Genomic DNA, 25,911 nt, shown 5'->3' with positions numbered 1-25,911 from the left:
ACTATCGGAGAATTAGTTAAAAGTACCACTTTTATGTTAAGAAGTCCCTTACGTACCGTCTTTGTTTTATGGAAGGATGCAAATCATTCTTTTGTGTTGTAGTATTGAGGGCAATGTAATTAAAACTTTAGTCGTTAGTATTGTTGAATCGATTCCCTCTTAACTCTGTTCAGTTTAACTGACAAGTGTATCGTCAGACTTCGAGTGCTTCAAGTGACATGAAAAACTAAACAGACTGAAAAGCAAACTCTCAGATGGGATGGAATCAGTGAACTATAGGTATATGGAATACTCTTGTTCGACTAGACCAAGTTTAAAACGCGGTGAAGTAATCAATTCTACTATACTGGATTTCAAAGAGACACGAAATACAATTTCAACAGGCTATAAATCCATGGTGATGCATGTTCCTGCCGGATTCACGGTAGTTTGAGACCGTGCGATGCAAGTCTTGAAAAGTCGCCGTACAGAAGTATTGGGAGGTACAGAACTTTCAAAATTCCAGTACAAAAAGAATTACTTCTAAGATTGTTTACTAAAACACAAACAAACAAAACAAACAATATCATTTAGCTGCTGCTCATCAATAATTGTAAAGTTATAATGATGCAAAAGGTAACATCGGACAGTTAAGAATATGGAACCAAAGCTTGTAACAAGGAGAAGTTTATCTGCTGTTCCGATTATAACTGTTCCTCCCCAATACAAAGTAACTAAGGGAACTGAAAGATCTCGACGAGGCAGCCGAGTGATGTTCTTGGACGAAAATGGCAACGAAATCGTTGACGAAGAAAGCAAGGATCCTTACCAGGGACATGTCAAGGGGTTTTCCAAGGAAGGACGGCTATTACCTAGCAGCGCTACGCTCAATTTGAGAAGAAGAAGCACTTCTCTCGACGCCGCAAGGTTCACGGCTTGGTACAACAGCAGAAGGAATAGTAGCTTACGGCGAGATCAGTTTTTACAGTCATTTGGTAAAGCCAGCATTAGATACCCAAACTTAAATGATGAAGATATAATGGAAACTACGGCTCATGTGGCAACAAGGATAGACGTTTCTGCATTTGAGGCAGAAACTCTTGACGGTGATGTTCTCGACTGCAGAAAAAGGTCTCAATCTGCCGGACCGATTTTGCATCGCCCGTCCTCCAGCATGAAAAGTGACTTAAAGGCGCACAAGCATGTGCTTGAAATTCGCGGTACGGAATACACGGGTGATCTACCAGATCTCGCCGACTTAACAGCTAAGATCAGACAGCAATCTGCGAAACGACGCATCAAACGTATCATGGAAGCGGACAAAGAAAAAGCTGAACAAGAAAGACTAAGTAGAGAGGAGGAGGAGAGGCGAAAAACTGAGGCACTCAAAAACAGAAGACGGACTCTCAAAAGCGCCACGTTCGCTGTCATGGCTATGAACGTTTCAGCTGCAGGATTTAACTTTAAGAGTTTTACAGAGAAGAAAAAATGGCTGGCTGAGAAGAGATCGTGGACCAAGCAAATTGTAAGTAAACTGGAAACAACCTTTTTTTTTTTACCTCGACATAAGGCTGCTCTTCACGAAGCTAATTCAATTAATACTGCTTTTTAACAATCTAATTTATATTTTTTGAAATCCAATAACAATTTAATTTCATTCTCAACTTTAATTTTTCTTTAACGCTCGCATTTTGCAATAACAGTTTTAAGAGAAGATTTTATCTCAACTATATTAACTGAATTCAGTCCATCCTAGTCCATCCTAGACCTGATAAAGGTGTCATGGTTCTTTCTTTTCATTGATAACAGCAGTGCAGAGTGTCAAAAAAAGAGAAGAAAAAAAGGCCCCGCCTTGCTTTTCTCTCATAATGGCCGGGGGACAGATCATCCTCTTACTGTTAAAGGCCACCCGATAAACTCCCGTTACTAGCCCCCCCTTAATTTTTCAGTCGTAGTTAGCCCTAAGATCAAGCATAAAAAAACTTTTTTGGGTAGTTTTTGCTTGCTCTATTACTTCCAATACCTCGCTGCGTCCGATCAATTGTGTCATAAAATATCTTCCTTCTCATAGGCAAAATCCAAGTTTAGTTGGGCTATTCGGGTGGTGATGGTTCTTGGAAGAGTTCTCAAGGCTCTGATGTCATACTCCGCTGACATGACACCGGAGACCGCGGCTCAGAGGTCATTTCGGACATTGAGAGATAATTCTGAAGTTAAGGAGATGCTATTCAACAAGTCATTGTACCAGAGAGGAAAATCAGTAAGAACATACATATTGTTTTCTGACCGTGGTGACCGAATACAGTATCTGCGAGTAAATTGCACCACACAGAACATGCATCAGTTTCTTTCAATAATAAATATCAAATGTACAAGGAAAACGTTAATGTCCCAAAAATATTGAAGTATGAATACAGTTTTTTTGCCCAAATGCCCAATACTTTAGTCAACTAGCTATGAGAGATCGGGGAGGTGATATACTGAGAGAATAAAATGAAAGGTCTAATGTATGGAAAGATAACTTCAGTTCACACTAAAACTGAAATCCATAGAAAACAGTACATGAATGGAACGGTCACTAGAAATTTTTAGCGTTCCTCCAGCTATAGAAAATTCCATGAAATTTTTGCTTCTCCGAACAGTTTACAGAAAACAGTCGTTGGTTGCCCCTGATTTGCGGTATACAGTCGAGCCTCCCCTAAGCGACCACCTAAAATGCAAAGGGTTGGTGGTCGCTTACGAGAGTCGGATCGGCGAAGGGGCGAAACTGTTAGGTCAATCTTGAATGGAGTGGCATATTTATTCTAAAAGAATAATGAAAGTTTACTTTCCCCTGCCCATTACTGGTAGTTTTATTGACAAAAGCATTCTATATGACACTTCATTTATAACGTGCGTTATAAATTTGAGGTGAAAAAATTTAACTTGTAATCTTGTACAGAAATGTCCCTAAAACGTCTGAGGAACAAAAACTTAACTTCTTAAACTGAAACCTGGAAACCTGAGTCTTTTTCTCAAGGGTCAAGGTTAATATTGTTGATCTAGATGTGTAGACAAAAATGACAGCCAGAAAATAAGTTCCTTTAATTTTGTCCATTTTCACAATGTACTTCACTGCAAGTTTAGTAAGAACATGTGTCAAGTGGTCGCTTACCGCAGCTTGAAAATAATAGAAAATTCTAAAACTGTCCGCCGAAAAAGTGGTCGCAGTCGCTTACGGGAGGTGGTCGTAAGTTACGTGAGGTTCCAGTATAAGGCCTTGACTGAGAACATTTTCGGTGTTTTGGGAAGGTGGTCGCTTATAGGAGGATACGAGGTGGTCGCCTACGGAAGGTGGTCGCACGTGGAGGTTCGACTATATATCATATCATATCATGTTAATTGTATAGGTAACTTCATTCTAGGTCCCGTAGTTTTCCCAGGTAGCGGTTTCTACCTGCGTGTTTAGCTTGAGTCAACGTTTCGATTTCTGAACATTTTTTTCTTTCCTCTTTCGTCACGTTTTTTTTTTTATGGGCATTCACTGTTTTGCAAATTTTTATTTACTGACCAAAACGTTTCTGTATCATATTCCCCCATAGCAATACGCTTATGTTCCCTCGTGGGCCAAGAAGATCTTGGACAAACCAGCAATGGAAAGGAGCGAGAACGAGTTGAGTCAGTTACACTCCATGCTTAAAGGACTGGCATCATATGATAAATTTACCTACCGCATTCAGCTGGCTATGTGCAGAGCAATGACATATACCAAGTAAGGCTAAACTACAAACTGAGCTATCACAACAACAACAAAACTGACTTGAGGGATGCTATCGCTTCTTCTATTGGCGATGACTTGCAAGGAAAACTAGGTCAAATTTTGTTCCCTTAAATTAATCTATAATAGTGCAATTTAAGACTCAAAAAGAGATACCGTCATTTCGAGGTCCCACCAGCATTGACAGCCATTTTCTGGTCTTGTGCCTCTCCTGATTATTTGCTTTCCACTTTACATAAGGCCCCTCCCCGGGGTGCTACCCAACGACGTTTGATATAGAATGTTTCCCTTTTGTTGGATACATAAACAGACCATGCAAACATCATGGAACAGCACCATCTGTTGCGAAAATTCTTTCATTCAAATTTTTTCATGAGCCCTCTCTTCTATTAAAAGCAAGTGAAGTGAGCACACCTTTTTTTTCTCTGTTAAGTGCTTTCCATCGCTGCGCCAAATCGCATGAATCCTTAACTTTCTTGGTAAAAAGATTTTGGGAAAGTAAATGTAGTTCCAGCTCGAGTAAAATCTCCTTTGTGGTTGCGCTCAGGCACGCAACAACTCGAAATAAACCATATCGATCGACTCAATCGCTAAGACGCACAGTGAAAACAAAGCTCTTGATGCCTAACTATCCTCGCTTTTGCGCAACTAGACCCGGGCCTGCTGAGAGGTTCGCCATATTTGCATTCGGTGTATGCGCCGAGTTCCAGCCCCTTACCCTTTTATATGCCATTTTTGATCGAAAAGGTACCGTGGCGTATACCTTCTACGGACCAATGGTATTCCTTTCACATACCTAAATTAGAACGCTGCATTCCCTTTAACTGCTGAGAATACAGTCTTTAATGACTGCTTTAAAATATGAAGAAATCACTATAACGGGAAGTTTACTTCTTTTTTTTTTTTTTTACAGCCCTAGAATGTGTCTGTTAACCCTTTTAGTCCTTTTATAGATCGAAATAGCAGATTTCTTTATCCTGACATATACCTAAACTCTTGGAATCCCTACACTTTGATAGACCTGCAGCCTGAAAAAGATACTCCTTTCAAGCGGAGCCTCCCCGTATATGACGTTACAGGGAGTACCCCCTCAGGGATAAAGCCTTTACGAGCAGGGCTCCTTTAGGTGATAATGATTCAATGCCATCATATATAATACTTCCTTGCAGAGTGGAACACCCCCGCGTAATATTGCGCAAAGGACATACAGGGGTGAGTTTCTATTTCATCTTCTCTGGCTCTGTGTTTGTGAACGTCGAGGAACTTTTACTCAAGACTGGTCACGTGATGTGGCACACAGCAATCACGCTACAAAGAGGGGATAGTTTTGGGGTAAGCGCTTACAAATTACATATTAGAGAGTTTAAGAATTACGTTTACGGTAAACGGCAAACGGCAAACGTCTGATTCAAGTTGATATTCAGATTAGGAAAATGAGCAGATACAAATTGTCCAAAATGATAATACCTTTTCGTAAAGTCATATAAAGAAGACTAAACGACTCTGAAACGACAAGTGGAGGCGGAAAACTTGATTACACAAGTGATATAAATTAACGTTTACTGTTTTGCCATACAAGTGATTCTAAATCTCCCTTTTCATGAGGATCACTGTTATCAATAGATCTCTTGATAGATAAGTGCAAAGGTTCAAAGGTAATCGATGCCATGGCCTGTGGACGAAGCGTGCAACAGGTGGTAAAACCATTTGTATTTATTTATTTACATTCGCTTCCAGAATACTTTAAGTATTAGTCACTTGCCCATGTCCAGGATATACGGGCTTGGTTGTTCTTGTTTTTTTAAAAATTTCACGTCACGTTCAACAATAGAAAGCTTGTAATGCGTCAATAGTTTCTTTCCAAAGGTTGCATAAGCACTTGCATAATTTGCCTTATCTATGTTTTCTAAAGGAGCTTGCTCTTCTAAGAAATATCAAAAGAACGGCTTCAGTTGTGGTGAGAGAGGACGCCGAACTTCTCGTCGTTGAAAAGGACGTGTTCTCCAAAACATGTCCCAAAATTTTTGACAAGGAGCTTGTAGACAAGATCAAATTTTGCAAGTAAGTGGCAACAAAAAGCATTTAACGTTTTATGAAAGTAGTTTTATAATCAGCTTCAAATTCGTATTTTTTGTCAGTTTTTCAAATAGCCCAAGTGTTTTAAGCCTTCGAATTTTTTTATAGACATCAAGGTTTCCATTTGCTAGTAGGAACAAGTTTGTTTCAGTCGTGAAACTTAAAATTAAAATTCGAAGCGTTTGATCGAACGAAAGGGTTATATACCGTCACGTGATTTTACGCTCCTGATGACATCAATTATCGTACTTGGTCAAATGGGGGTACATTTGCACATTAAATATGTCAAAGTTTTCGAGGTTAAAATAATCTTAGATCCCAGTTAACATAACCCCGCCTTTTAAGGTGGTATCAATTGGTACATTTGTTAAGTCACGTGACCTGTTTTACTTAAATGACCGCTTCCGATAACACATGGACATTATCAAAACGGGCAACAAAAGGAAATACAGTTTGACTAAGTATTCCCCATTTTCGCTACAAGTCGACTGTGAGTCAGGTGACTTGGATTATCAAAGAAAAAATATCAAAAGTATGCAAGCGTAAACTACTTGTAAAGTTTTACAAAAATGAGAGAAATAGTTCTACAGTACTTGAAATCAAAATCCACTAAATCTGTGGTTTACAAGCTTTTTACTGATACACACAATAATTTGACTACTGTCAGTAATAAGAACCGGCACCGTACAAACGACCGTATTGACGGGATCAAGTAAAACTAACTACGAGAGAACGACTGGACAACTGACAATTTGACTAACAATAAACGACTGTTTAACTGTGATAATAGACGGATTGAAACGCACCAATGACATTAATTACGAGTCATCATAGCCAATAACATCACGGCTTAACTGAAAGACGACCAGTAACATTGCGACTTAATTGACCAATCAAGTCAATAACCAGAGTTTAATACCGTCAACTGACTTAATACAACTCACTATGACTCTGAAGATGACTACCGAACAGGTTGTTGAAACGTTAGTCACTGTCAACAACGGTTCTATTCAGGACTATAAAGTTCACCCGGACGATCATACTCAACCTACTTATGAAAAGACTCCTAGGTTCAAAACTTTCACAGTAATAAGAATATTGCTAACATGGTTTCCAACAGGATCCAGTTTAATTAAAGCCAATTCTTGAGTCCTTTCATTGCGCACTTAGTAAGGGCTGCCTCGACCCCCTTCGTAGGGACCTTCCCGATAAAGGAGATGAGGTTGGATAGAACTAAGCGTGTTTTCATGTAAATCCCTAAGAAAACAAAGTCAAATACTGATTCACGTCAATTGGTTTTCTAGGAGTTTGTCTTTATTTCGACAATGGACTGATGATGCCCTTAAAAATGTTTGCATTGAGGCACAAATTCAGGAGGTAAGAAAAGTTGTTGACAAATACTCGGTATGGAACTAGCAAACGAAATTCTCATGTTCGGGATATGGTAGTGTAGTGAAAGCGGTGTTGGACTTCAGTTCTGATTGTTGGGGATAAAAAAAACTCCATTTGATCCAGCATTGTCCCTTCCTACCTTCTTGCCAACTTACATTACATGCTATTTTTACCATTTTAGTCCTATGACTGACTGGTTAATCTTTTCTCTTTTCAGTGGAAGGCAAATAAAATTATCGTAAAAGATAGCAGCAAGGAGGTGGAATGGATTAATCTTTGCATGCAAGTAAGTTTTACGTTTACTCATGTGATGTGTTGATGATAACCTGTTCCGATTTTAAAGATGTATTTATCGATAAAATACTGTACCCTTCGAATCCAGCAGTCAATTTTTGTAGTCATATATATATGAAAATAAAGATTAAGTTAAATAATAACAATACATTAATAAATAGAGAATGCAAGATCTTTCACTTTTGAAGCCAGCCAGCAAGTAAGACAATGAGCTAGTTTGTCAGTCGGTCAGCCAGTCAATCAGCCAGTCAGGCAATCATGTCAGTCCGTCAGTCAGTCAGTCAGTCAGTCAGCCAGTCAGTCTGCGGGTCAATCCGTCACTTAGTCAGCCAGCCATTCGGTCAGTCAGTCAGTCAGTCAGTTAGTAAGTCAGTCAGCCAGCCAGTCAGTCAGTCAGTTAGTCACTCAAGCACGCAGTCAGTCCGTCAGGCTATTAATCAGTCAGCCAGCCAGTCAGTCAGTTAGCCAATCAATCAGTCAGTCAGACAGTCAGTCAGTAATTCAGGCAGTCAGACAGTCGTTCAGTCAGTCAGACAGTCAGACAGTCAGCCAGTCAGTCAAATTGGCATTATTACAATGTTATTTTTCTTTTCAAGGGGAAGTGTTCAGTTATTAAAGCACTTGATCTGCGAGCTCAACTCAAGCTGCCTCGACCAAGACGAGCTACCAATGAAGAATATTTTCCAATGGGTCTAATTGGAAGGAAGCGAAGAACTCAGTCTGACACGTCGAAAATCTGGCTCAGAGAGTTGGAGGAGAGCTTGAAGACACCCTACAGCTTTAACGACAGTAATAAAGTGGATGAACATCGAGATGAAAATGAAAGGTAAAACGAAAAAATATACTACGATACAGAACTATACTATAAAGAAATAAGGCATGTCACACCATGATGAAATCACGCGGTTAGGCAAAAGATTGCGTTGAATTGCAATGCTATGCAATGCAATGCAACGTAACGCTACACAGCTCAACTCAAAGTACTTCAACGTATGAGAAGTAACAATAATTTAATTAGGGAGCTTAAGCAAGAATCTACGACGACGACAACAGTTAAAACGTCGCTAAAAAAATTAATTTGCGCCCTTTCAAACTTTATCGCGTCTGTTTGGACCCGCCAAATTTGTCAAACGTAGGCGGCTATTCTTAGAGGTGAATTGTTAAGGACTTCAGTTGTCCACGGGTCAATTTAATAAAACTTTTACAAGTGTAGCCATTGTTTTAGGGTCCGAAAACAATAGCTACACTTGAAAATTACTGAATCTTGTGAAAGTTTTATTAAATTGACCCCTGGGGTCAAAAAGAGAAAGGAGAATTCGTCGTGGTATGTTCACGTCCTCCATAAAACGTCGCATTAGGAGATTTCGTAGTCGTGCAGGTGACGTCACAGAAATATACTAAAAGGGTTTGCAAATGCAGAGCTTTTTTTGCTCAAAAAACAAATTTTTTGACGTTGTCATTGTCGTCGTCGTAGCGCGTGGTTGCTTGGCTCACTAATATAATACCGACATGAAAGCGTATTGTGATCGGTACTACCTCGCTGCAATCCAGACCAACAGAACAGCAATATGAGCACCATGCATGCGATAAAAGAACCGAACGCAATGCAAAATGATACGATGCTGATGAGCGTATAGCAGATTAATATGTTTGATTGATTTTTGCTGATTTTAAAGTAACTCAACCACCAGAAATGACATGTCGGCAGAAAAATACTATGGCGTTATTGCTGACTTCATTCTATATGTACAGGAATACCTGGTCTGAATCTGAATACGAGTCATCAGACGATGAAAAAAACGGTGCCGAGAAGATTCTTGAGGCGATGGACCTTCCATATAAGGATCAACCGCACGCCAAGGGAGATTCGAGTTACATCCTTAACGAAGATGACGAGGACGAGGAGGAAGAAGAAGAACCAAAACAGACCGAGGCCGCAGAAATCCTACCTGCTGAGCTGGAGAAAAGGGACAATAATATATTCGAGGATTTTTCTGAACTGATTAAAATTGAGTCCAGAGCTGGAAAATTAAATAAAGATGTGGTATATCTAAACATTGCTTCGATGAAAAGTGGCGATATATTTGTAAGTACCAACAGTCAAACAGAAATGTTAAAAAAGCTAATATATGGATTTAGCCGGGGCTAAAAGCAAAGCTCTCAGTTGACTCAAGTAAAAAATAAAATCGTGTAATGCTAAATGACGACGGCAACGAGAAAGGCAAAAAAATAATAGGTAGCAAAAAAACAGCTTTGCACGTGCAGCACACTTTCTTGTACATTTCTTTGCTTTTTTTTGCGCGACAACAACGTGAAACTTCCTAGTTACATGTTTTATAGAGGAAATGTCGTATATGTTCCTGCTTGTTTTTTTTCCCCTGCGGCTCATTTTTACCTTGGTGGCCTCTAGAATTTCTCATTTTCTCACTTTCAGTTTTTCTTCCAACGAAATGCATCTCCTTTGCTTTTTTATCTCTCGTTCTCGCTTATTCTCTGTTATCCACGTCTGGGTAATAGTAATGTGACATTTGACATCGACTTACATGTGGACGAACGAACGGACGGTCACGTGATTACTAAATTTTCTTTCGTCTATACGTTACCATTTTCTTACTAATGGTGCTGCTCCTAATCAAGAAGTCGAAAAGTGAAACAACTTTAACGTATGACTTTGCTATAGTAGGATTAACAGATGGCTAACCCGCCGCGGGCAGAAAAGCGTAGAGCTTGTGTTCCACCGTATCACTATGGCAGTCGGCTAGGTGTTGATGTTTTGTATCTCATCATGTTTAACTCAGCTATCTCCCTAGCTGATAACTGATATAGGCCTAGACTGTATGTGCCTGTCGAACGGATACAACGTGTCGCCAGATCCCGTGCCGTCATTATTTATGTAAACGAGACCGAAAGTTTTAATTATTAAAACCTGATCCAATATCGTCCAACAAAATTCAACACCGTCCAACAAGGTGTTTAAAACGGACCCAACACGGTATCCAAGACTGTTAAATCATAAAGTTCAGTGGACTATGTTATGTGGGATCATCTTAAGCGATAACACATACTGAGATTGCTAGGACGCGCACTAATTATTTGAGTTTTGAGAACACTGCAAATAATAAGTAGGTGGAACATAATTGTCCGGGTGAGCGTGCAGTCCTGAATGGGACTGTTGCTGACAGTGACTGACGTTTCGACAACCTGTGCGGTAGTTATCTTCAGACGTGACGTGAGTTGTAATACGTCAGTTGATGAATGATGATGATGATGACGATGACGATGACGTTGTCCGTCGTGATTATGAAGATTATGATAATTATGAATTTCATTTGCAGGATGTATCACAGGTTCTCAGACCAACAGGGCGAAAGTTGATGTTGGTCAGCAAGGGGGCAGTCATGTTACGAATAAAACGAGACGACTTCTTCCGGTACTCTACCAAACATACACTGAGGCAGGCCAGGAAAGCAGTGCAAGAACTTGAGTAAGACAACGCAGATTACGTTAAAAGAATAATTATTGCATCAGAGAAAATTAGTAACAGCAAACTTGTAGCGAGGAAATATTACAGACGCGGGTCTAGAAGTATCGGTTCGACCAGAGGGGGGAGGGTAGTGGTATACTAACATGTCAATTTTCTCCTCATAAACTGCCAATTCAGCTTAAAATTGAAAAATCTTTGATACCGAATACCTAAACTTGCCTTGCAAAACAACTAAAAATGATTTGTCAAGTTACTGAGGGAGAACACACCCAAATACAAAGTATAACTTTTTGCAGTCGTTCACGAGCTTTTTCCATTTTCTTCTTGACACTAAAAATTGTACAAATCTCGCGTCTAAATACCAAAACTTCAGGAGAACGAGATACTCTATGCCGTATTGCGATACTAGAATACCGTATAGCTGAATAATTAAAAAAGACCTTGGATACCCTAATGCCCTAACCCCCAGCTGGGGGAGCTTCATATGTAGTTTTAAGTCGCATATATATATACTATTAAAGAGTAGAATTAACTTTTGATACAAACTCTTGCTCGGCTAATTACTATTCATTAACTTTGATACAGATGATACTCTCTGTGCTTTAAAATGTTCTTGATGTTTTTTCATTATTATTTCAGCTATCCACCGGAAGAAATAATTTACCGCTCGTACAACGAGCGTTGCGCCTGGGAAAAGCTTAAAAGCACACAGCTACAATCAGTAATGAACAATGTACAAGAGAAATGTATACGCCATAACATTTCACTTACTGAAAGCACATCAGAAGTCAAGAGACCGCTAACACCTGCTAGAGTCGATAGCGCCTGCCCATCAAGACTTGAGAAATTCGATCAATACTTATCATTCGTGTACGGTAGCCATAAAGTTCCAGAGGGCGGGCCTACTTCAACCTCATCTGTAACTAAGACTTGCAGTACTTTGCAGAACTGCGTCACCAAGGAGAAAAACTGCACGTTAAGTCATCAACAAGATGAAGGAAAAAGTGTGACATTTGCTTTTGGTACTAAGGAGAAATCGGAGTGACGGGGGTATACTGGCTCCAGCTTTAATAAAATGCATGTACAAAATCCGGGCAGGATTTAAACTAGTCACATTTCTTTTCTTGCTTCTTCTTAGCTTGCTGCTGAGAGAAGGACACTAAGGAAGAATTTGATGTAGGATAGGATGACGCGATGACCTAACAGATTAAAAATTGTAATTCGTATACCGAAACAACTCATATCAAATTTTATTTCTTGGGAGCAGGGCTAAATCAGCGCTTTAGGGCTGAAACAGACCTTTTTAATTTTCATTGTAATTTTTATTGAGCAGACGTAAAATGCTAGATACTCCCAACAAGCTTTCGTTTGAAAAATCGTAAGAAAAAATTACGGAACGTAAAGTCTAATTACTGTTATAATTTTCCCAGTTTTAACCCAAGTAAACTCAGTAATATATAAAAACGTACTTTGTCGAAATCCACGAGAAGAAAATAAAGTGTGTGTAAATCCTGAATCAAATTTTGCTGGTTGAGAGGAGATGAGACAAAAGTAAAAAGCAACCAATACCTAGGAAAATCGTAGCTAATCGTATCAGCTTAATGAAATTTGTTCACATTTTCACCAACTGATTTTAGTAAATTTCTAACTGACCATGAAACAAAGCTCTTTGCGTTAATTTCAGTTTCACGTACTCACAATTAAATTGTGCTCTAAGTTTTTTTTTTTTTTCAGATATAGAAAAAGCTTAAATAGAAAACATCTTTCAGAACTGCTCCTTGTGATAAAATTATATCAGCTCAAAATTTGTTTGAAGTTTTCAGGGACATCAAGGCCCCTGGCGGCGAATTTTAAAACCATAGGACGTTGTCCTACCCAAAGGAGAGGCTCAGCCCCGAGTTTCGCGCTAATTATAAAGAGCGTTTTCACTTGACGCCACGACGGCCATATTGGTGTTCCAAAACAATGGAACGGTGGCCCACATGTTGGTGTACCAAGACAATCCTGTGAGAGTTGAAATCTTTTCTAAAAACTTTGTTTTGTTCAATAAATTAGCATAGATGCTGGCCACGTGATTGAAAACTCTCTATACGGAGACTATGAACATAGATCTGTACTCAAAAAATCATCAAAAATAAAATAAACTGAACTGAAAGAGAATCAGTGTCATCACGTTTTAACAGAAAAGCAAACGTACTTTAAGTGAAAATGGTAAACGGGTTAGTTATGTCGCGCTATTTGCTAAAACGTGTCCTTGCATCAATTGAATTCCAAAAATAATGGTCGAATTTATTGTTATTTAAGCCAATATTTAAGTGTTGAAACTGTTTCCTGTCGTCTGTTTCCACGGATTGTACGGATGGTCGGGAAAAGGCACTAAAGTAATGACTTCTACTCAGAATTGAACTAATATCCTTGTGACACAGGCCCTTTTTAAAATAGGCCAATGAATTGGTCAATGATTCGTCGAGCCATGTCATCTAACAAAAGAAAGAAATTCTTTACTTTCAAAATCCTTTGACAACATATAATTACCTTATCACTTCCAGACCCTTAAGAAGAATAAAAACAAAGAAAAAAATGTCATCCAGTGTTATGGTGAGTTGCCGATGCGTGAGATCCACAGTAAATGATACGGATTTATTTACCGGTCGTGTTAGACGACTGAGACATCTATCCAATTAGATGATCAAAGGTTTTTTCGGGGCTTTGATGATTTTTTATTGCTTGTTGGTAGCTACGTGAAGCAGCAAGGGAAGATCTCTGGTTTTGCATAGAAGTCGACGAAGAATAACTGAGGTAAGCCTGACTTTTCTTCAGAGGTAAATTTCTCAACAGATGTTGACTTGCAGATGTCGTTGTTCACTATTTTTAAATATTCGATTATGTACATATTAACGTTTACATTCAGACAAAATATCAATCATTTTGTAAACTGTTAAATAGAAGATTATGAAAATAATCTGCAGAGTTTTCCAATGTCATAACTTAGTTTTTTGATAGCCTCATGACCGTTCTTGAAAACATCCGTCTTTTTGTTGAATGTTCTTGTATGGGGGGTCTTTATCAGTTCAATCTCGCATCGAAATATGCAGAAAACGTCGTTCAACTATCGACAAGGGAATGAACATGAATAAAGAAGCGACACTTAATTAGCCTGTTTGAACTGATCGAAGCTAGTAAACGCGCCTTTTTACATAACATTCTAGGTGAAGGCAAAGTTTATACAAGAAGTTTAATTTTGGCATATTTAAGAAGCAGAATTTAACGAGCCATCTTTGAGGATACGTGCTGCGGATGTGATTCATCGTAAATTGTCGTAATAAAATATGTGCTTATGTCACGCGTGGTAGGCTCGATTTCCTCCATCTGGCCTCTCGGTCCTCCTCGAGGAAGGAGGGCGGGCTCATTTCTCGAAGAGCGGATGGTAATCGAGCCTAATAAGTACATCTGACAAATGCAAAGTAAATGTAAGGGTTTATCTGTCGTCGCCCTCACCTGAAACGAGCAAATTTTAAGCACAAAGCTTGTGGGGTCGTGTCTAGGGTTCGTTACGCGTAAATTCAAGTTTTAGATATTATAGCAAGAGACAAGTAAAAGAAATGATTACTCTTGGGTGGGGAGGGGGGAGGGAGGAGAGAGGAGGGGGCTACTCAACAAAGATTCGTGCTGTCCCGCTGTCTAACCCCTTACCATCATTTTTATAAAACATTTCTGACAAAACATGTCCCCCCTACGCCAATACCGTCCATTAAAAATCCTCAAGAAACCTGAGTCTAATCGTAATGACAAAGGAAAATACGGATAAAAGGTACCGGTACAGTCAACTAGCTTAACACCGAAGGGGCCCTTTTGGTATAAGTTTAACTAATTGCTAGAGGAAAACCGGAAAAGGCTTTAACAGCTTTAAGATACCGGATTAAACCTCCAGTGTCGGATCAAAGAAGTCTTTTTCTTACTCTTAATTCTTTTGCTTTATCAGCAGAATGGCTAAAAATGACTCAAACTTCCTGTGTTCCATAATTGCCAGGAGCACATTGCCAAGCAACAATACAGCCTTGCTGATTAGCTAGGATATTTATTGTTTTTTGACCTCAAAAAAAGAACTTTTGTTAGCTTGTGCTCCCTGTCCCAGGAGTACAGTTTTTGAACAAAGGAAAGTGCCTTTTTAGGCCAAACGCATTATGTGATTAAAATTCAAACCTACAGCCAATATCTGCAATCCTGAATTTTATGTGTCATTAATTTTTATGTGTGAATTTTATCTGTCATTAATTATATATCCCTACCAAGGGAAGTGACGAGAAATATGATTTCTTGCAAATGTGAGGTTTCCATTTGCAGTACATTACTGAGACACTAGTATTTTAACCACGCATTTTAAAATTCTTTCGCTATCTTAGCCGTAATCGATGTAACAACGTAACAATGGCGATTTCAGATCTTTAACCAAGTGAGCCCGGCCACGAAAATAATTTTCTTTGGCCCTGTGGACTTTAGTTTGCCTTAAAATATTATGGGGTTACGGCCCCCCCCCCCCCCCCCACCCCCTCCTCCTCCCTTAAATCGAGCCGCGTAATTAAGGACAAAACCGATGGCCTATCATAGAACACTTCATCTGAGTTATCCCTCTCATTTTTGCTTCGAAGGTCTTCAAAATAATTCAATTATTTCAGTGATTTCGGATTCCAACATCAAACTGACAACAGCAAGAATGATATAACAATGCGTTGTTGTTTACAGTGCAAGCAATGACCGGATATAAAGAAGTGACATACTCTGACGCATAAATTTAGTCCGAATCCGCTTCATTTTAAACCGGTTGCACCTGCGGCTAAACGAGACCTTAATCCGAATTTAAAAACTGTTCTTTCTCTATTTGCAAATAGGCTGATATAGAGCATTTGAACGTGTTTCTAAGAATAGATGTTGGAGCCTACACAAACATAAACACTTTTAAGATAAAAGTGGTCAGGATTTGTGGGAGTTATTGATGAGGTACCACTGCATGAAACTTTAAAACGTCACTAGCGATCAGGGATTACTACCCCGAACAAACACACAAAAGAGGCATAGAGCAATACAGGTTCAAAGTAGTCCTAGGAACAGATGTTGGAGCCTGCGAAAACAAAAACACTTTTGGGATAAATGTGGTCAGAATTTTGCGAATTATTGATGAGGTACCAGGGCATGAAACCTATTACAACGTCACTAGCGATCGCCGATTAACCGACAAAGACAATATTGGCAATCCATATCCAACACCACTGATCACTTTTGTCCAACTTAAGTTTGTACGTGCTTCTGTCCACCAATGCGCTCGATGATTTCCGTAATAATTTTCCTAAAAATTAAGGTATTAAGGAATTACTTTTATACAGGAAGGCGGATAGAATACCGTTTTAACATGAGAATTTTGCAGAAACATTACTGATGAGAGGAGCGCCATGACATTTCCTTTTTAATTTGTCGAGGCCACTCTCGAATGATAATTTGCACCTTTTAAAAAACCCAGTATCTGTTTTAACTTTTTATCAGTTGAAACCATTATTGGGAGCGAATATATATCTATATTAAAAAATAAATATATTCAAAAAGGTGAAAGAGATATTCTGCGTAAATTAAAAATACTCCGAACTATCGCATTTAAGTGGTTTGAAACAAATATGCAATTATTTTTTGTAATTAGTGAGCGTCGGAGTCAGGGTGATATGGGCCCAATCAGATAATTTCCTCCTGCTTAATTCACCTTGAGGCAAATAAATTTTACTTAGCTTGATCATAACCATTTCAACTAGTCAAAGTTGCTAAAGTAAAAACTTCTATATGCTCACCAAATGAGAGTGGGCGGTAAGTCCTCAGGGCACTTATCGATGAATTACAGTTATCACTTTTTATTTCTGTTTTCGAAGAATGAGTCAGTTGTAATGGCTGTTTCACTCAGCATTCAATTTTAGAGGCCATCAATATCTTTGTTTCTTAATTTTTACCCAGTCGTAAACAATGTTCTTTCCGTTCTATTTGATACGTAAGTGAATCATCTCAAGGAACATTCATAAATAAGATATTTCTACGTTATAAACCTTTCCATAGAAACAACGTAAAAGTTTGTCGCCCTTCTATAGATGCAAATAAACTTCTGAACTAAGTGAATAATTTATGTAAAGGTTCACTTCAGTTTTAAAACTCTTTCGTCTCTAATCTTCGTAAGTGGGTTTTCACCCGAAATATCAAATTTGTGTATTCAAGAGAGAGGGTATGAGAAACGCTTTATTAAAAGTAAAAACAGAAAAGACGACCCGAAAAAAGACTTTCAACTTATTCGATTTCCTGTGACGTGGTTTCTCTCTTGTTTCGACAACGGAAACATTTCTTTAATACATAATTGCTATGCATTAATAAAAATACTATTGATGCAGCAGGGCAAAAATTATTGTTTATCTTGCGCTGTTTTATTGGAAGAAATGTTTCCTCCCCAAGATAACTGCCTTTATTGTTTTGAAAAGTCAATTACACTGTACGTTATTTTTTCCGACACAGAAAAAAGGTTTTAAAACATGCTATTAAACAGAGAACTGAAAAACGTGACCAGCAAACTAGACAAGTCGAAGAGTCTTTGCTTACGTTTTTTGACACTTGTTTTCGAGTTTTTGAAATCTCTTATTTGCAACATTATACGTTTTCCTGGAGGCTTTTGTGTATGGCACCCAAACATGGCAGAAACCGGCGCCAGCTGCCGTTTAATTATATCCCACTTATTTTTCTACGTGCGTAAACAATTTTTATTTAACAGTTCTTACACAATTTATGAATTAATTTTTGATGTGCTTCAAAAGCCTAATGCCATGTTATTTTCCTTTTCTTCCACGTTTCCTTCAGAAAGTTACCATTCCGCAAGGTTGTGACGTTAATCTCAGCACGTGCCTAGCCGCTCGTCAGTCAAGGAAAGGAGAATCAGTTTCATACTCAAGGATTTGTTATCTTGTCTTAAAACAGTGGCGGAAGTAGTTTATTTAACGTGCCACGTTTGTATATGCATTCAGGCATTCACCGAGCAACAGAACTGTTATAAACAAATCTGCCAAGCTTTAAGGTTTTCGCCATTTTCTGTGAACTGCGCCGAACGACAGTGTTCTCTACGAAGCGGATTGAACACTTTCAAGGTAACACAAACTCGGGATAACAACTTACGCGCAAAACTCGTTTATTGACGAGCTTTTAATATAACAAAAGAAAAAGGTTTCATCTGCCCAGGTATTAAATAAAGGAGTGATTTCGTTGGAACTGAGTTGGTTTCAAGGCGGGACAAGATGTCAAGAGAAAACGCCAACAACACAACAAACGCCACTAAAGAGATTGAAGCGAATCTGGAAGCTTTACCGCAACTTATCCCTATCGGGGTATTTATCATCCTCACAAACTGCTTGGTGTTTGTTCTCTATTACTCCAGACGAAGTCTACGAAAAGCTTCTAACTATCTACTGCTAAGCCTTGCAGTTTGTGACTTTTTTAATGGTTCTATTAATATTCCTCTGTTCCTTTGGGCGTTCGCAGTCGTACCACTACAGAGAACAAAATACCTCCCTCTAATTTGCGCTGTGGAAGTCTCCCACAACTTAGTCGCCATAACAGCAGCTTGTCATATCACCTTGATTACCGCCGAGAAGTACATTGCCATTACACGACCTTTCAAATTCCATGTGATAAAAAAGAAGACCATGTTAGTGGCTCTGGCGGGCGCTTGGCTGATTTCCAGTTTGATGGCTGTTGCTCCTGCTGGTTGGTTTTCGAAGCGCATGGGAAAAATCCCAATCGCCTTAACTCTGGAAATCACTTACAATGTCTTTTGTCTTTTGGCTGTGTTTGTGGTACCCTACACGTTCATTATTTATGCGCATGTTGCCATGTTCAGGAAAGCCTTTCAGAAAAAGAGTCAGTTTCTTTGCAGAAACGCAAGCCGGAAAATATGCAAAAAGAAGAAAAACGAACTCAAATGCCTGGTTATTTTCGCTACCATGGCAACTGTGTTCCTTCTGTGTTGGCTTCCCTGGTTTGTGTTGCGCCTTATTTATTCCTTGGGTAATAAGAAGCTAATTATGCCAGACTCGAAACTCTTGAAGACGGCTTCACAAGTCTTTCTCATCGCCAAGTACCTGACCTCAGCCATTAATCCACTGCTTTACACGTTTTTCAAACACGATTTTTGGATTGCTCTGAAAAGAATGGGAACACATGGGAAACATCCGCGAAGTAGGAGCTTATCTGAGGGTACAGACAGTCGGATTAGAAGACAATTCACAAATAAGATGAGGAACGGAAGTGATTATTCCGACAGCGTGGAAATTCCCAATACCAGAAGCAGCAAGTTTTCTTTCAGAAACCAGAAGCGGCTTCAGAGAGTATAACTCTATTTCTCCAAGAACCTTTGGCAACGTCAAGGCAGAAACAAACTGGAAAACTCTCATATAAAGCCAGGCTCATTATCTGTAGACTAAGAGGAGTCTTAGAGCTACCTCGAAGGAAAATCAAACTATCTTTTAACTTAACACTTTTAGGCTTTCTATAGTTTGTTTCAATTTCATTCAATTTCTTGAGTGTAAGATTTTCTTCAGCTGCTAGTACTTGAAGGAATTTTTTTGAACATAGCCCGTTGCAAGATTTTTTTGTTTTTACATCCTTATATATCCATATCCTTTTATTCAGAGTCGTCAACATTTATTCGTTCCTCTAACAACACTTGCTGTATTCAAGTAAGTGGTTCCAAAACAATTCAAAATGAGCTCTAAGGTTTCCACAAGTTGTATTTAGCCAAACCACAGTTACTTTACTTAACATTGAAACTACTGGCTTTCTAGTAGGCTCTCGGTTGAAATCTAACTTACCAGTATGCGCCAGAAAGTGTTTGCCGATAGAACTCAATTTAGTACAGTCATGAGCCAGTTTTGGGCAGTCAAATACTTTTAAGTAGTCGCTTAAAAGATGATATTTAACAAACGCCGAGTTAAGTTAAGAGGAAAATCCTTGTCTAGTGCTAATAAAAGAATCAGGACATTGAAATAAACAACTAGGTAAGAAAGAAATAACAAGGGTTTTGCACTACTATATAAACAGACTAAGACAATGTACGAAGAGTTTGGTGGGTGAGGACAGCGGGTGAGAAGTAGAGGAGGCGTAAAAAAAGAGCGGCAGGTGGGAGTTCAAAAAGCGCGGGAAGCAGGAGAAATAAGGAAAGATTTTTTGCAACGATGACAGCGATGGCGACGGCAACGAGAAAGCCAAAAAAGCAACAGGTTTAGCAAAACAACAACTTTGCACGTGCATCCCGCTTTTTTGTACATTTCTTTACCGTCCCTGTATTACTACGACGTAAAAATGCCCAATTTCACGTTTTATGGAGGACGTTAACAAGCGACGACGAAAGTTTTTTTCTCTTTCTAAACTTGAGTGCAGTCCCCAGAAAATAAACTCAAGGGAAATGCGCCTACGTTAGACATTTTCCGCTTTGCCGTCGTCGAAGCTAAAACTCCCTAATTCGGCGCAATGAAGAACGAGTTCAAGGGAGAAAGCCAAGAAAAAGGGGCGAGAGTTGGAGATACAAGGAAGGGAGGCGGAATGTTTGGACCCCCCTGTTCTCCAATACTATTCGAGCAGTGGTTTCTCCAGGACGGACGCTACGCTACGAAGGGAGAGACACCACTGCGAGTAGCGCTATGGACGAATAAATTAACTTTAAACATGTAAAACCTGTTTAAAAACAAGTTAAGGCTCTCGCACATTTGCTTGCGCCTACAACTGCTGCCTTAACGCGAGCCTGTTGTAAATTTGCCTTCTGTCATTTCAGTATTTATTGGAATTATTCATTCCTACCTACTTTCTTTGTCAAATGTAGGTGAACCAACTGGAGTTGAATTCCTATGGACCGTATCCAAGTCAGGGAGAGAATGAAATTTCGTCGTTGCTTGTTTACGTTATGCATAAAACGCGAAATTAGGCATTTTCACATTGCAGTCGTGCAAAAACGGCAAAGAAATGCACAAAAAAGCGTGATCCATGTGCAACGTTGTTGTTTTGCTTATCAAACCTATTGTTTTTTTTTGGCGTTCTCGTTGCCTTCTTGTCTTTGGATATTCCCTAATGTTTCCTCCGAAACAAGTGACGTTTTGACATAGGCCTCTCTTGGACGCGCATGCTCGATGGAAAAGTTTACCGTTGCTCGCAATGGTTTCTCACCCTTCATAGCGTAACGTCCGACCTGGAGAAACCACTGCTAGCAGGGTAGTTCCCCAGCCCCTCCCCACAACAAAGCACAGTCACAAAAAAAAACAAACAAACAACAACAACAGAAAACAAGACTAACCCTAAGGGAGCGTTCGATTGATCGTGATTCGGGAATAAGAATACGCAAAAGTTTTGTTCAAATCTCTGATAACATTATTCTTGAACTCGTTAAACGGTACATACAGCTATACATTCATCGGGATTTTTTATTCCAAGCAGATTTGTAGACATATGGAATGCAATGAATTAACAAAACAATTGTTTTCTTGAGTTTATTCCGTTAACTCTTATTCCGCCCTTAAAACAAAAAGAACAAATATGCGGAAAATTGCTGGTAAGACAGGGAAACGAAACTGCACCTCATTGACAAACGGTAATGTTGAACAATACCACCCCCACAGCAAGAACTACGGATCTAAAGCAGTAAGACCGGACAGGGCTAAACGTTTACCATACGAACACAATGAGGTACCGAAAAGTGTAAAAAAGACATGAAGGAAGACCGGTGCTCTTGTCCCGTTCAATGGCTCAAAGAACGGGGCTTATACACGAGTATACTGAGTGGCTTCTCACAGCGCTGAAGCATAAAGAGGGAGGCCTATACATTTGTTGCGAGCTTGTTCCGTAGGGCTCTTTCTCCTTTTTATGGCTTAAAGAACAAGACATATACTCCTGTGGTCAGAGCTTACAGAACGAGCTATTTCGCCACTTAAGACCATTGGTAACTCCCGTGGACTAAATTGGTCACCGACGGAGTCCTTTGGGCGACTATGCTAGCCTGATGGTCTCAGTGGGGAGGTGGCCTTTACGGTTATCGGCTAAAATTTTGGCTCTTTTACGGCTATTGGTTAACTTTTTTTTCAGTTACGGTTAATAAAAAGGTAAAAATTAATTTGTTTTGTTTCAAAGAGTTAAATATTAATAAACCAGTATTTTTCTATCTTTAAAACAAAATTAAGGTCTTAGGATCATCTCGGAATGAAATAAGCTATTCGTTTGAAATTTTTAACATTTGATAGATCATAATTTTTACAAAGTATTCCACTTCTAGTATTATTTTACGCATAGAAATGTCAATAGTCAATTTAAATATAACCTTTGTGAAAAAGCAAAACCAGACACGCCCAACGCCCAACTCAAGGCCGGGGCGAGACATTCATTTATAACAAGAAATGGTCGTTTTCACACTAAAGACGGATTATTCGTGTGGGACGGGTTATCCGTTTGATAATTCGCCTCAGATATTTGTAAATGGAATTGTTTTAATTTTGAATGAACAATCCGCCTGACTTTATCCGTCAATTTGACGGAAAGTTTAAAGATGGATTATCCGTTTCACTGAGAGCCTGTGTACAGCCGCCCCCTCCCCTCACAACAAATCGGAGAAGGGATGTCTGTTGGGGAGGGGGAGACTGGCTAGTCTCAAACGGATAATCCACATTAGCACCTCCCTTAAAATTAACTGAACGAATCTAGGGAACAAGTTCTTTTACGGTTAACTCTTTTTTACCCTATTTACGGCTAACGGTTAAAATTTTTCAATTTTTACGGCTATCGACTAAATTTTTGGCCGTTTTATGCCTATCGGTTAACCCCATTGAGACCCTCTAGCCTCCCTAGCCTCCTTTGCTTGACTACGGACCGAGCGGCTGCGGAGAGGACTAAAAGCCTCCCGACGTTAAAATGTTTAGACTTCCTGTTTCATTTCAGAGCTAGACTTCTGGTAACTTGGTCTCGATGGGTCTCCAGTTGACGCTGTTGAACTCCACTTGACGATTTTTGTACCCTTCCAACTGTTTCTCGATAAGACTACCAGTAACTCCAGTGGACTCTAGCGAAGACTGAAATCTAATGAAGTGTCTTATTGGACACGAATGCGCTAAAGAGTGTAACTACCTGACGCATTCACTTTTTATAAAATAACTAAGATAGTACGCGCGCTCTGATTGGCCGAGAGGAGTGTTTTCATGAGAGTATGTAAACATGGTTGTGGCGTCAAGATGTTTTGCTTTTCGCGAACTAATCACGCAAGCACGAATTTGAAAAAGTTTTCGAGTTCAAGTTTACTTTATTTACCCATTCCTTCGTCGGCTGAAACTCGGAAAATCTTTACAAAGAAGGTGTGTCAATTTTTCCTCGCTTAAGCTGACATTTTAAGCGAAAAAAATCCGTATTTTGCAAAGCATCTTTTTGCAAAACAAGAACTGATTAGGCGTGCAAGACTTCGTGGACAAGATTTTGCGACTGGTAAGAATTTCTCTTTTAATCAGTGCCATACAAAGAGTTTTGCGTTTTTTTCTCGGGAAAGTTGTTTTATAAAAGCAATAGAAAACTTCTTTCCTGTGTTTGTATAGCCTGATATAAACACTCGAGGCGTTGGGAGAATTCTCGACAGTTATGCAAACCCAAGGTCGAGGGTTTGCATAAGTAGTATAGCAACCGCTTGGACATGAATAAATGAATATATAGTGAGGTCGGTAGAGGCAACCGCTTGGGCATGAATAAATGAATATGAGGTGAGGTGTAGGTTATGAGGTGAGGTTAGTGAGGTGTAGTGGGTATAAATTGTGAATAAATTCATATGTAATGAGGCTATGGCGGTGTGTTGACGTCACTAAATCGATATTGGTCACGTGTTCCTTATATTATTTTATTATTGGCTCATTAACTAATCGATTAAAAAAGCCCTGAACAGCCGTCCTTCTGCGATCTATGATTAATGTAAATAAAGTTACAAGTTAATCGAATCTTAGCTTGTATGATTGTGTTTTACAATGTTAAAAACAATTTTTGCAAGAGTTAATGGGTCTTTACATGTGTCTTTGAGTACAATCCTTGCGCCTCCAGTTCTTGTCTCTTTATAACTAGTTCGTCGTACAAATTTATCCTTGTTTCCTTCCAGTTTGCACGTCGTAACGGTCTGTTTTTCCAGTTTTCCGGCTCCTTAAAAGGGTATTGTATCCTCTTTGATAAATCTTCGGAAAAGAGATCCAAACATATGACGATATGACCGGGCGTTCTGTGGAATCCGCCCTGATATGTACCATTGGCGCTCCACTGTTGTTACACCGTCACCGTCACGGTATGTTGGTCGATGTTAAATCGCACAACCAGTCCGACAAGTTATTCTCCAATGCTTGGACGGTTTCACTAGCTCCCTCTTCTAATCCAAACAAATCAAATTCCAAAGTAGTCACTCGTTCATCTCTTTCGACAATCATATCTGAGAAACCACCAAACTGATCTCTATCGAAGACATACCCGACACCTTGATGAAATGCCATAACGTTCTGCTTTTCTTACTCTTTTTCAGAATCTACGGATGAGAACACAAACGCTATTGGAATTAGATGCAGAAAAAATGGACAAACAAAAAGCAACAGATTTAATTACCCAACTTCGCGAGAAACTGTTAGAAGTCAGTTGCATAACAAAAGCCTTGATCGAATGGAAACAAAAGCGGATGTACATATTTACAATATCGGAACACCCTATGACAGGTCCATTCTTTGAACCTTCGGTCATTCAAACCATCTACGAGCAACTACCCACAAAAGGCAAACCCAAAATAGTACACGCCAACTGCAAATTTACGTTGAACGATCGATCTTTAACGAAACATTTAAAAAACGTACAAAATCCACAAGTGGTTTATCTCAATAAATCAGATAACTTAATCTAAGTCAGATACGCGTGCTTCATCTTCTTCATGATCAAATGATCACATTCACAAACTATGTTATTTGACAAAAACTTAGAAAACTGTTCCCCACAGTACTCAAATCGAGCACGGCGAAATCTCCTTGTCCCTCTTTCATATCAGCAAGAACCTTTTGCAGAACCGCATCTTGCCAAGATTCTTTGTTTTGTAAAACCACAGCTTCTATTCTCTTGGCAAAAGAATGACAACAATACATTGGATACAGGAACTCTTCTTTTAAAAACAGAGCAAAATCTGTAGTGGTATGGGCCTTACACACACGTGTAAAATACTTGTAATGAAATCACAATTAACAGAGCAAAATCTGTAGTGGTATGGGCCTTACACACACGTGTAAAATACTTGTAATGAAATCTTACGGTTGATCGACAAATAAAAGTAGTATAGGAGGGATGTTTTACGCCGGTTTTTTGGGCAGGAATCTCATTAACTTAGGCAGGAATAAATTAACGCAAATCAGTCATAGGCTATTGTCTTGATCTCATGAATAAAATGCGCAGGAATCTCACTAAGATAAGGTCGGTTTTCTAGTTACTTTAATGTCGATAGACGTCTTCCTTTTTGATTGGTTAGTTAGAAAATAAGAAATGTTTTCATTGGTTAATTCATAGTGTCTAAGGAGTAAAGTCAAACTTGTCTGTGACTTAAAATCACGGAGACGTAACGTAATAATGCACTTCCTATTTCCTGCTGCTGTGATTGTCCTTGTTCCGGATCACTGATTTTTGGCGAGCAAATCGTGTATATTAAAGAGGGCAAAGGGAAACGAGCTCTTTTTTACACTGCAAGCAATGTTTCACTTTCCCCTCTCCTTTTCATTTTTTATTTTCCTCCTCCTCCACAATTTTATTATTTTCCTTCCTCCAACTTTTTTATTCCCATTTTTCCCTCCTCCTCCTCATTTCTATTGTTTTCCCTCCACCACCACCA

At 39.1% G+C, this 25,911-nt stretch overlaps 2 protein-coding genes across 2 annotated transcripts; both read left to right on the top strand.

Moving 5' to 3' along the window:
• The first annotated feature begins 405 nt into the window (after window positions 1-405).
• LOC140953378 (uncharacterized) lies at window positions 406-12,027 on the top strand. The gene is made up of 11 exons (XM_073402862.1): window positions 406-1,504; window positions 2,051-2,239; window positions 3,561-3,730; window positions 4,906-5,068; window positions 5,649-5,797; window positions 7,117-7,189; window positions 7,422-7,490; window positions 8,095-8,324; window positions 9,251-9,584; window positions 10,834-10,982; window positions 11,622-12,027. Exons 1-11 carry the CDS (start codon window positions 638-640, stop codon window positions 12,025-12,027), a joined length of 2,799 nt encoding a protein of 932 aa, XP_073258963.1. The 5' UTR covers window positions 406-637.
• A 5,777-nt stretch (window positions 12,028-17,804) lies between these two features.
• Window positions 17,805-20,069, top strand: LOC140951801 (octopamine receptor beta-2R-like). Its single transcript, XM_073401151.1, has one exon. It carries the CDS (start codon window positions 18,293-18,295, stop codon window positions 19,385-19,387), a length of 1,095 nt encoding a protein of 364 aa, XP_073257252.1. The 5' UTR covers window positions 17,805-18,292; the 3' UTR covers window positions 19,388-20,069.
• Window positions 20,070-25,911: the final 5,842 nt, after the last annotated feature.

The sequence above is a fragment of the Porites lutea genome, chromosome 11, assembly GCF_958299795.1.
Source record: "Porites lutea chromosome 11, jaPorLute2.1, whole genome shotgun sequence".
NCBI classification, from domain to species: Eukaryota; Metazoa; Cnidaria; class Anthozoa; order Scleractinia; family Poritidae; genus Porites; species Porites lutea.
The sequence above is the reverse complement of the archived record's forward strand: the minus strand, read 5'-3'. Positions and strand labels throughout refer to the sequence as shown.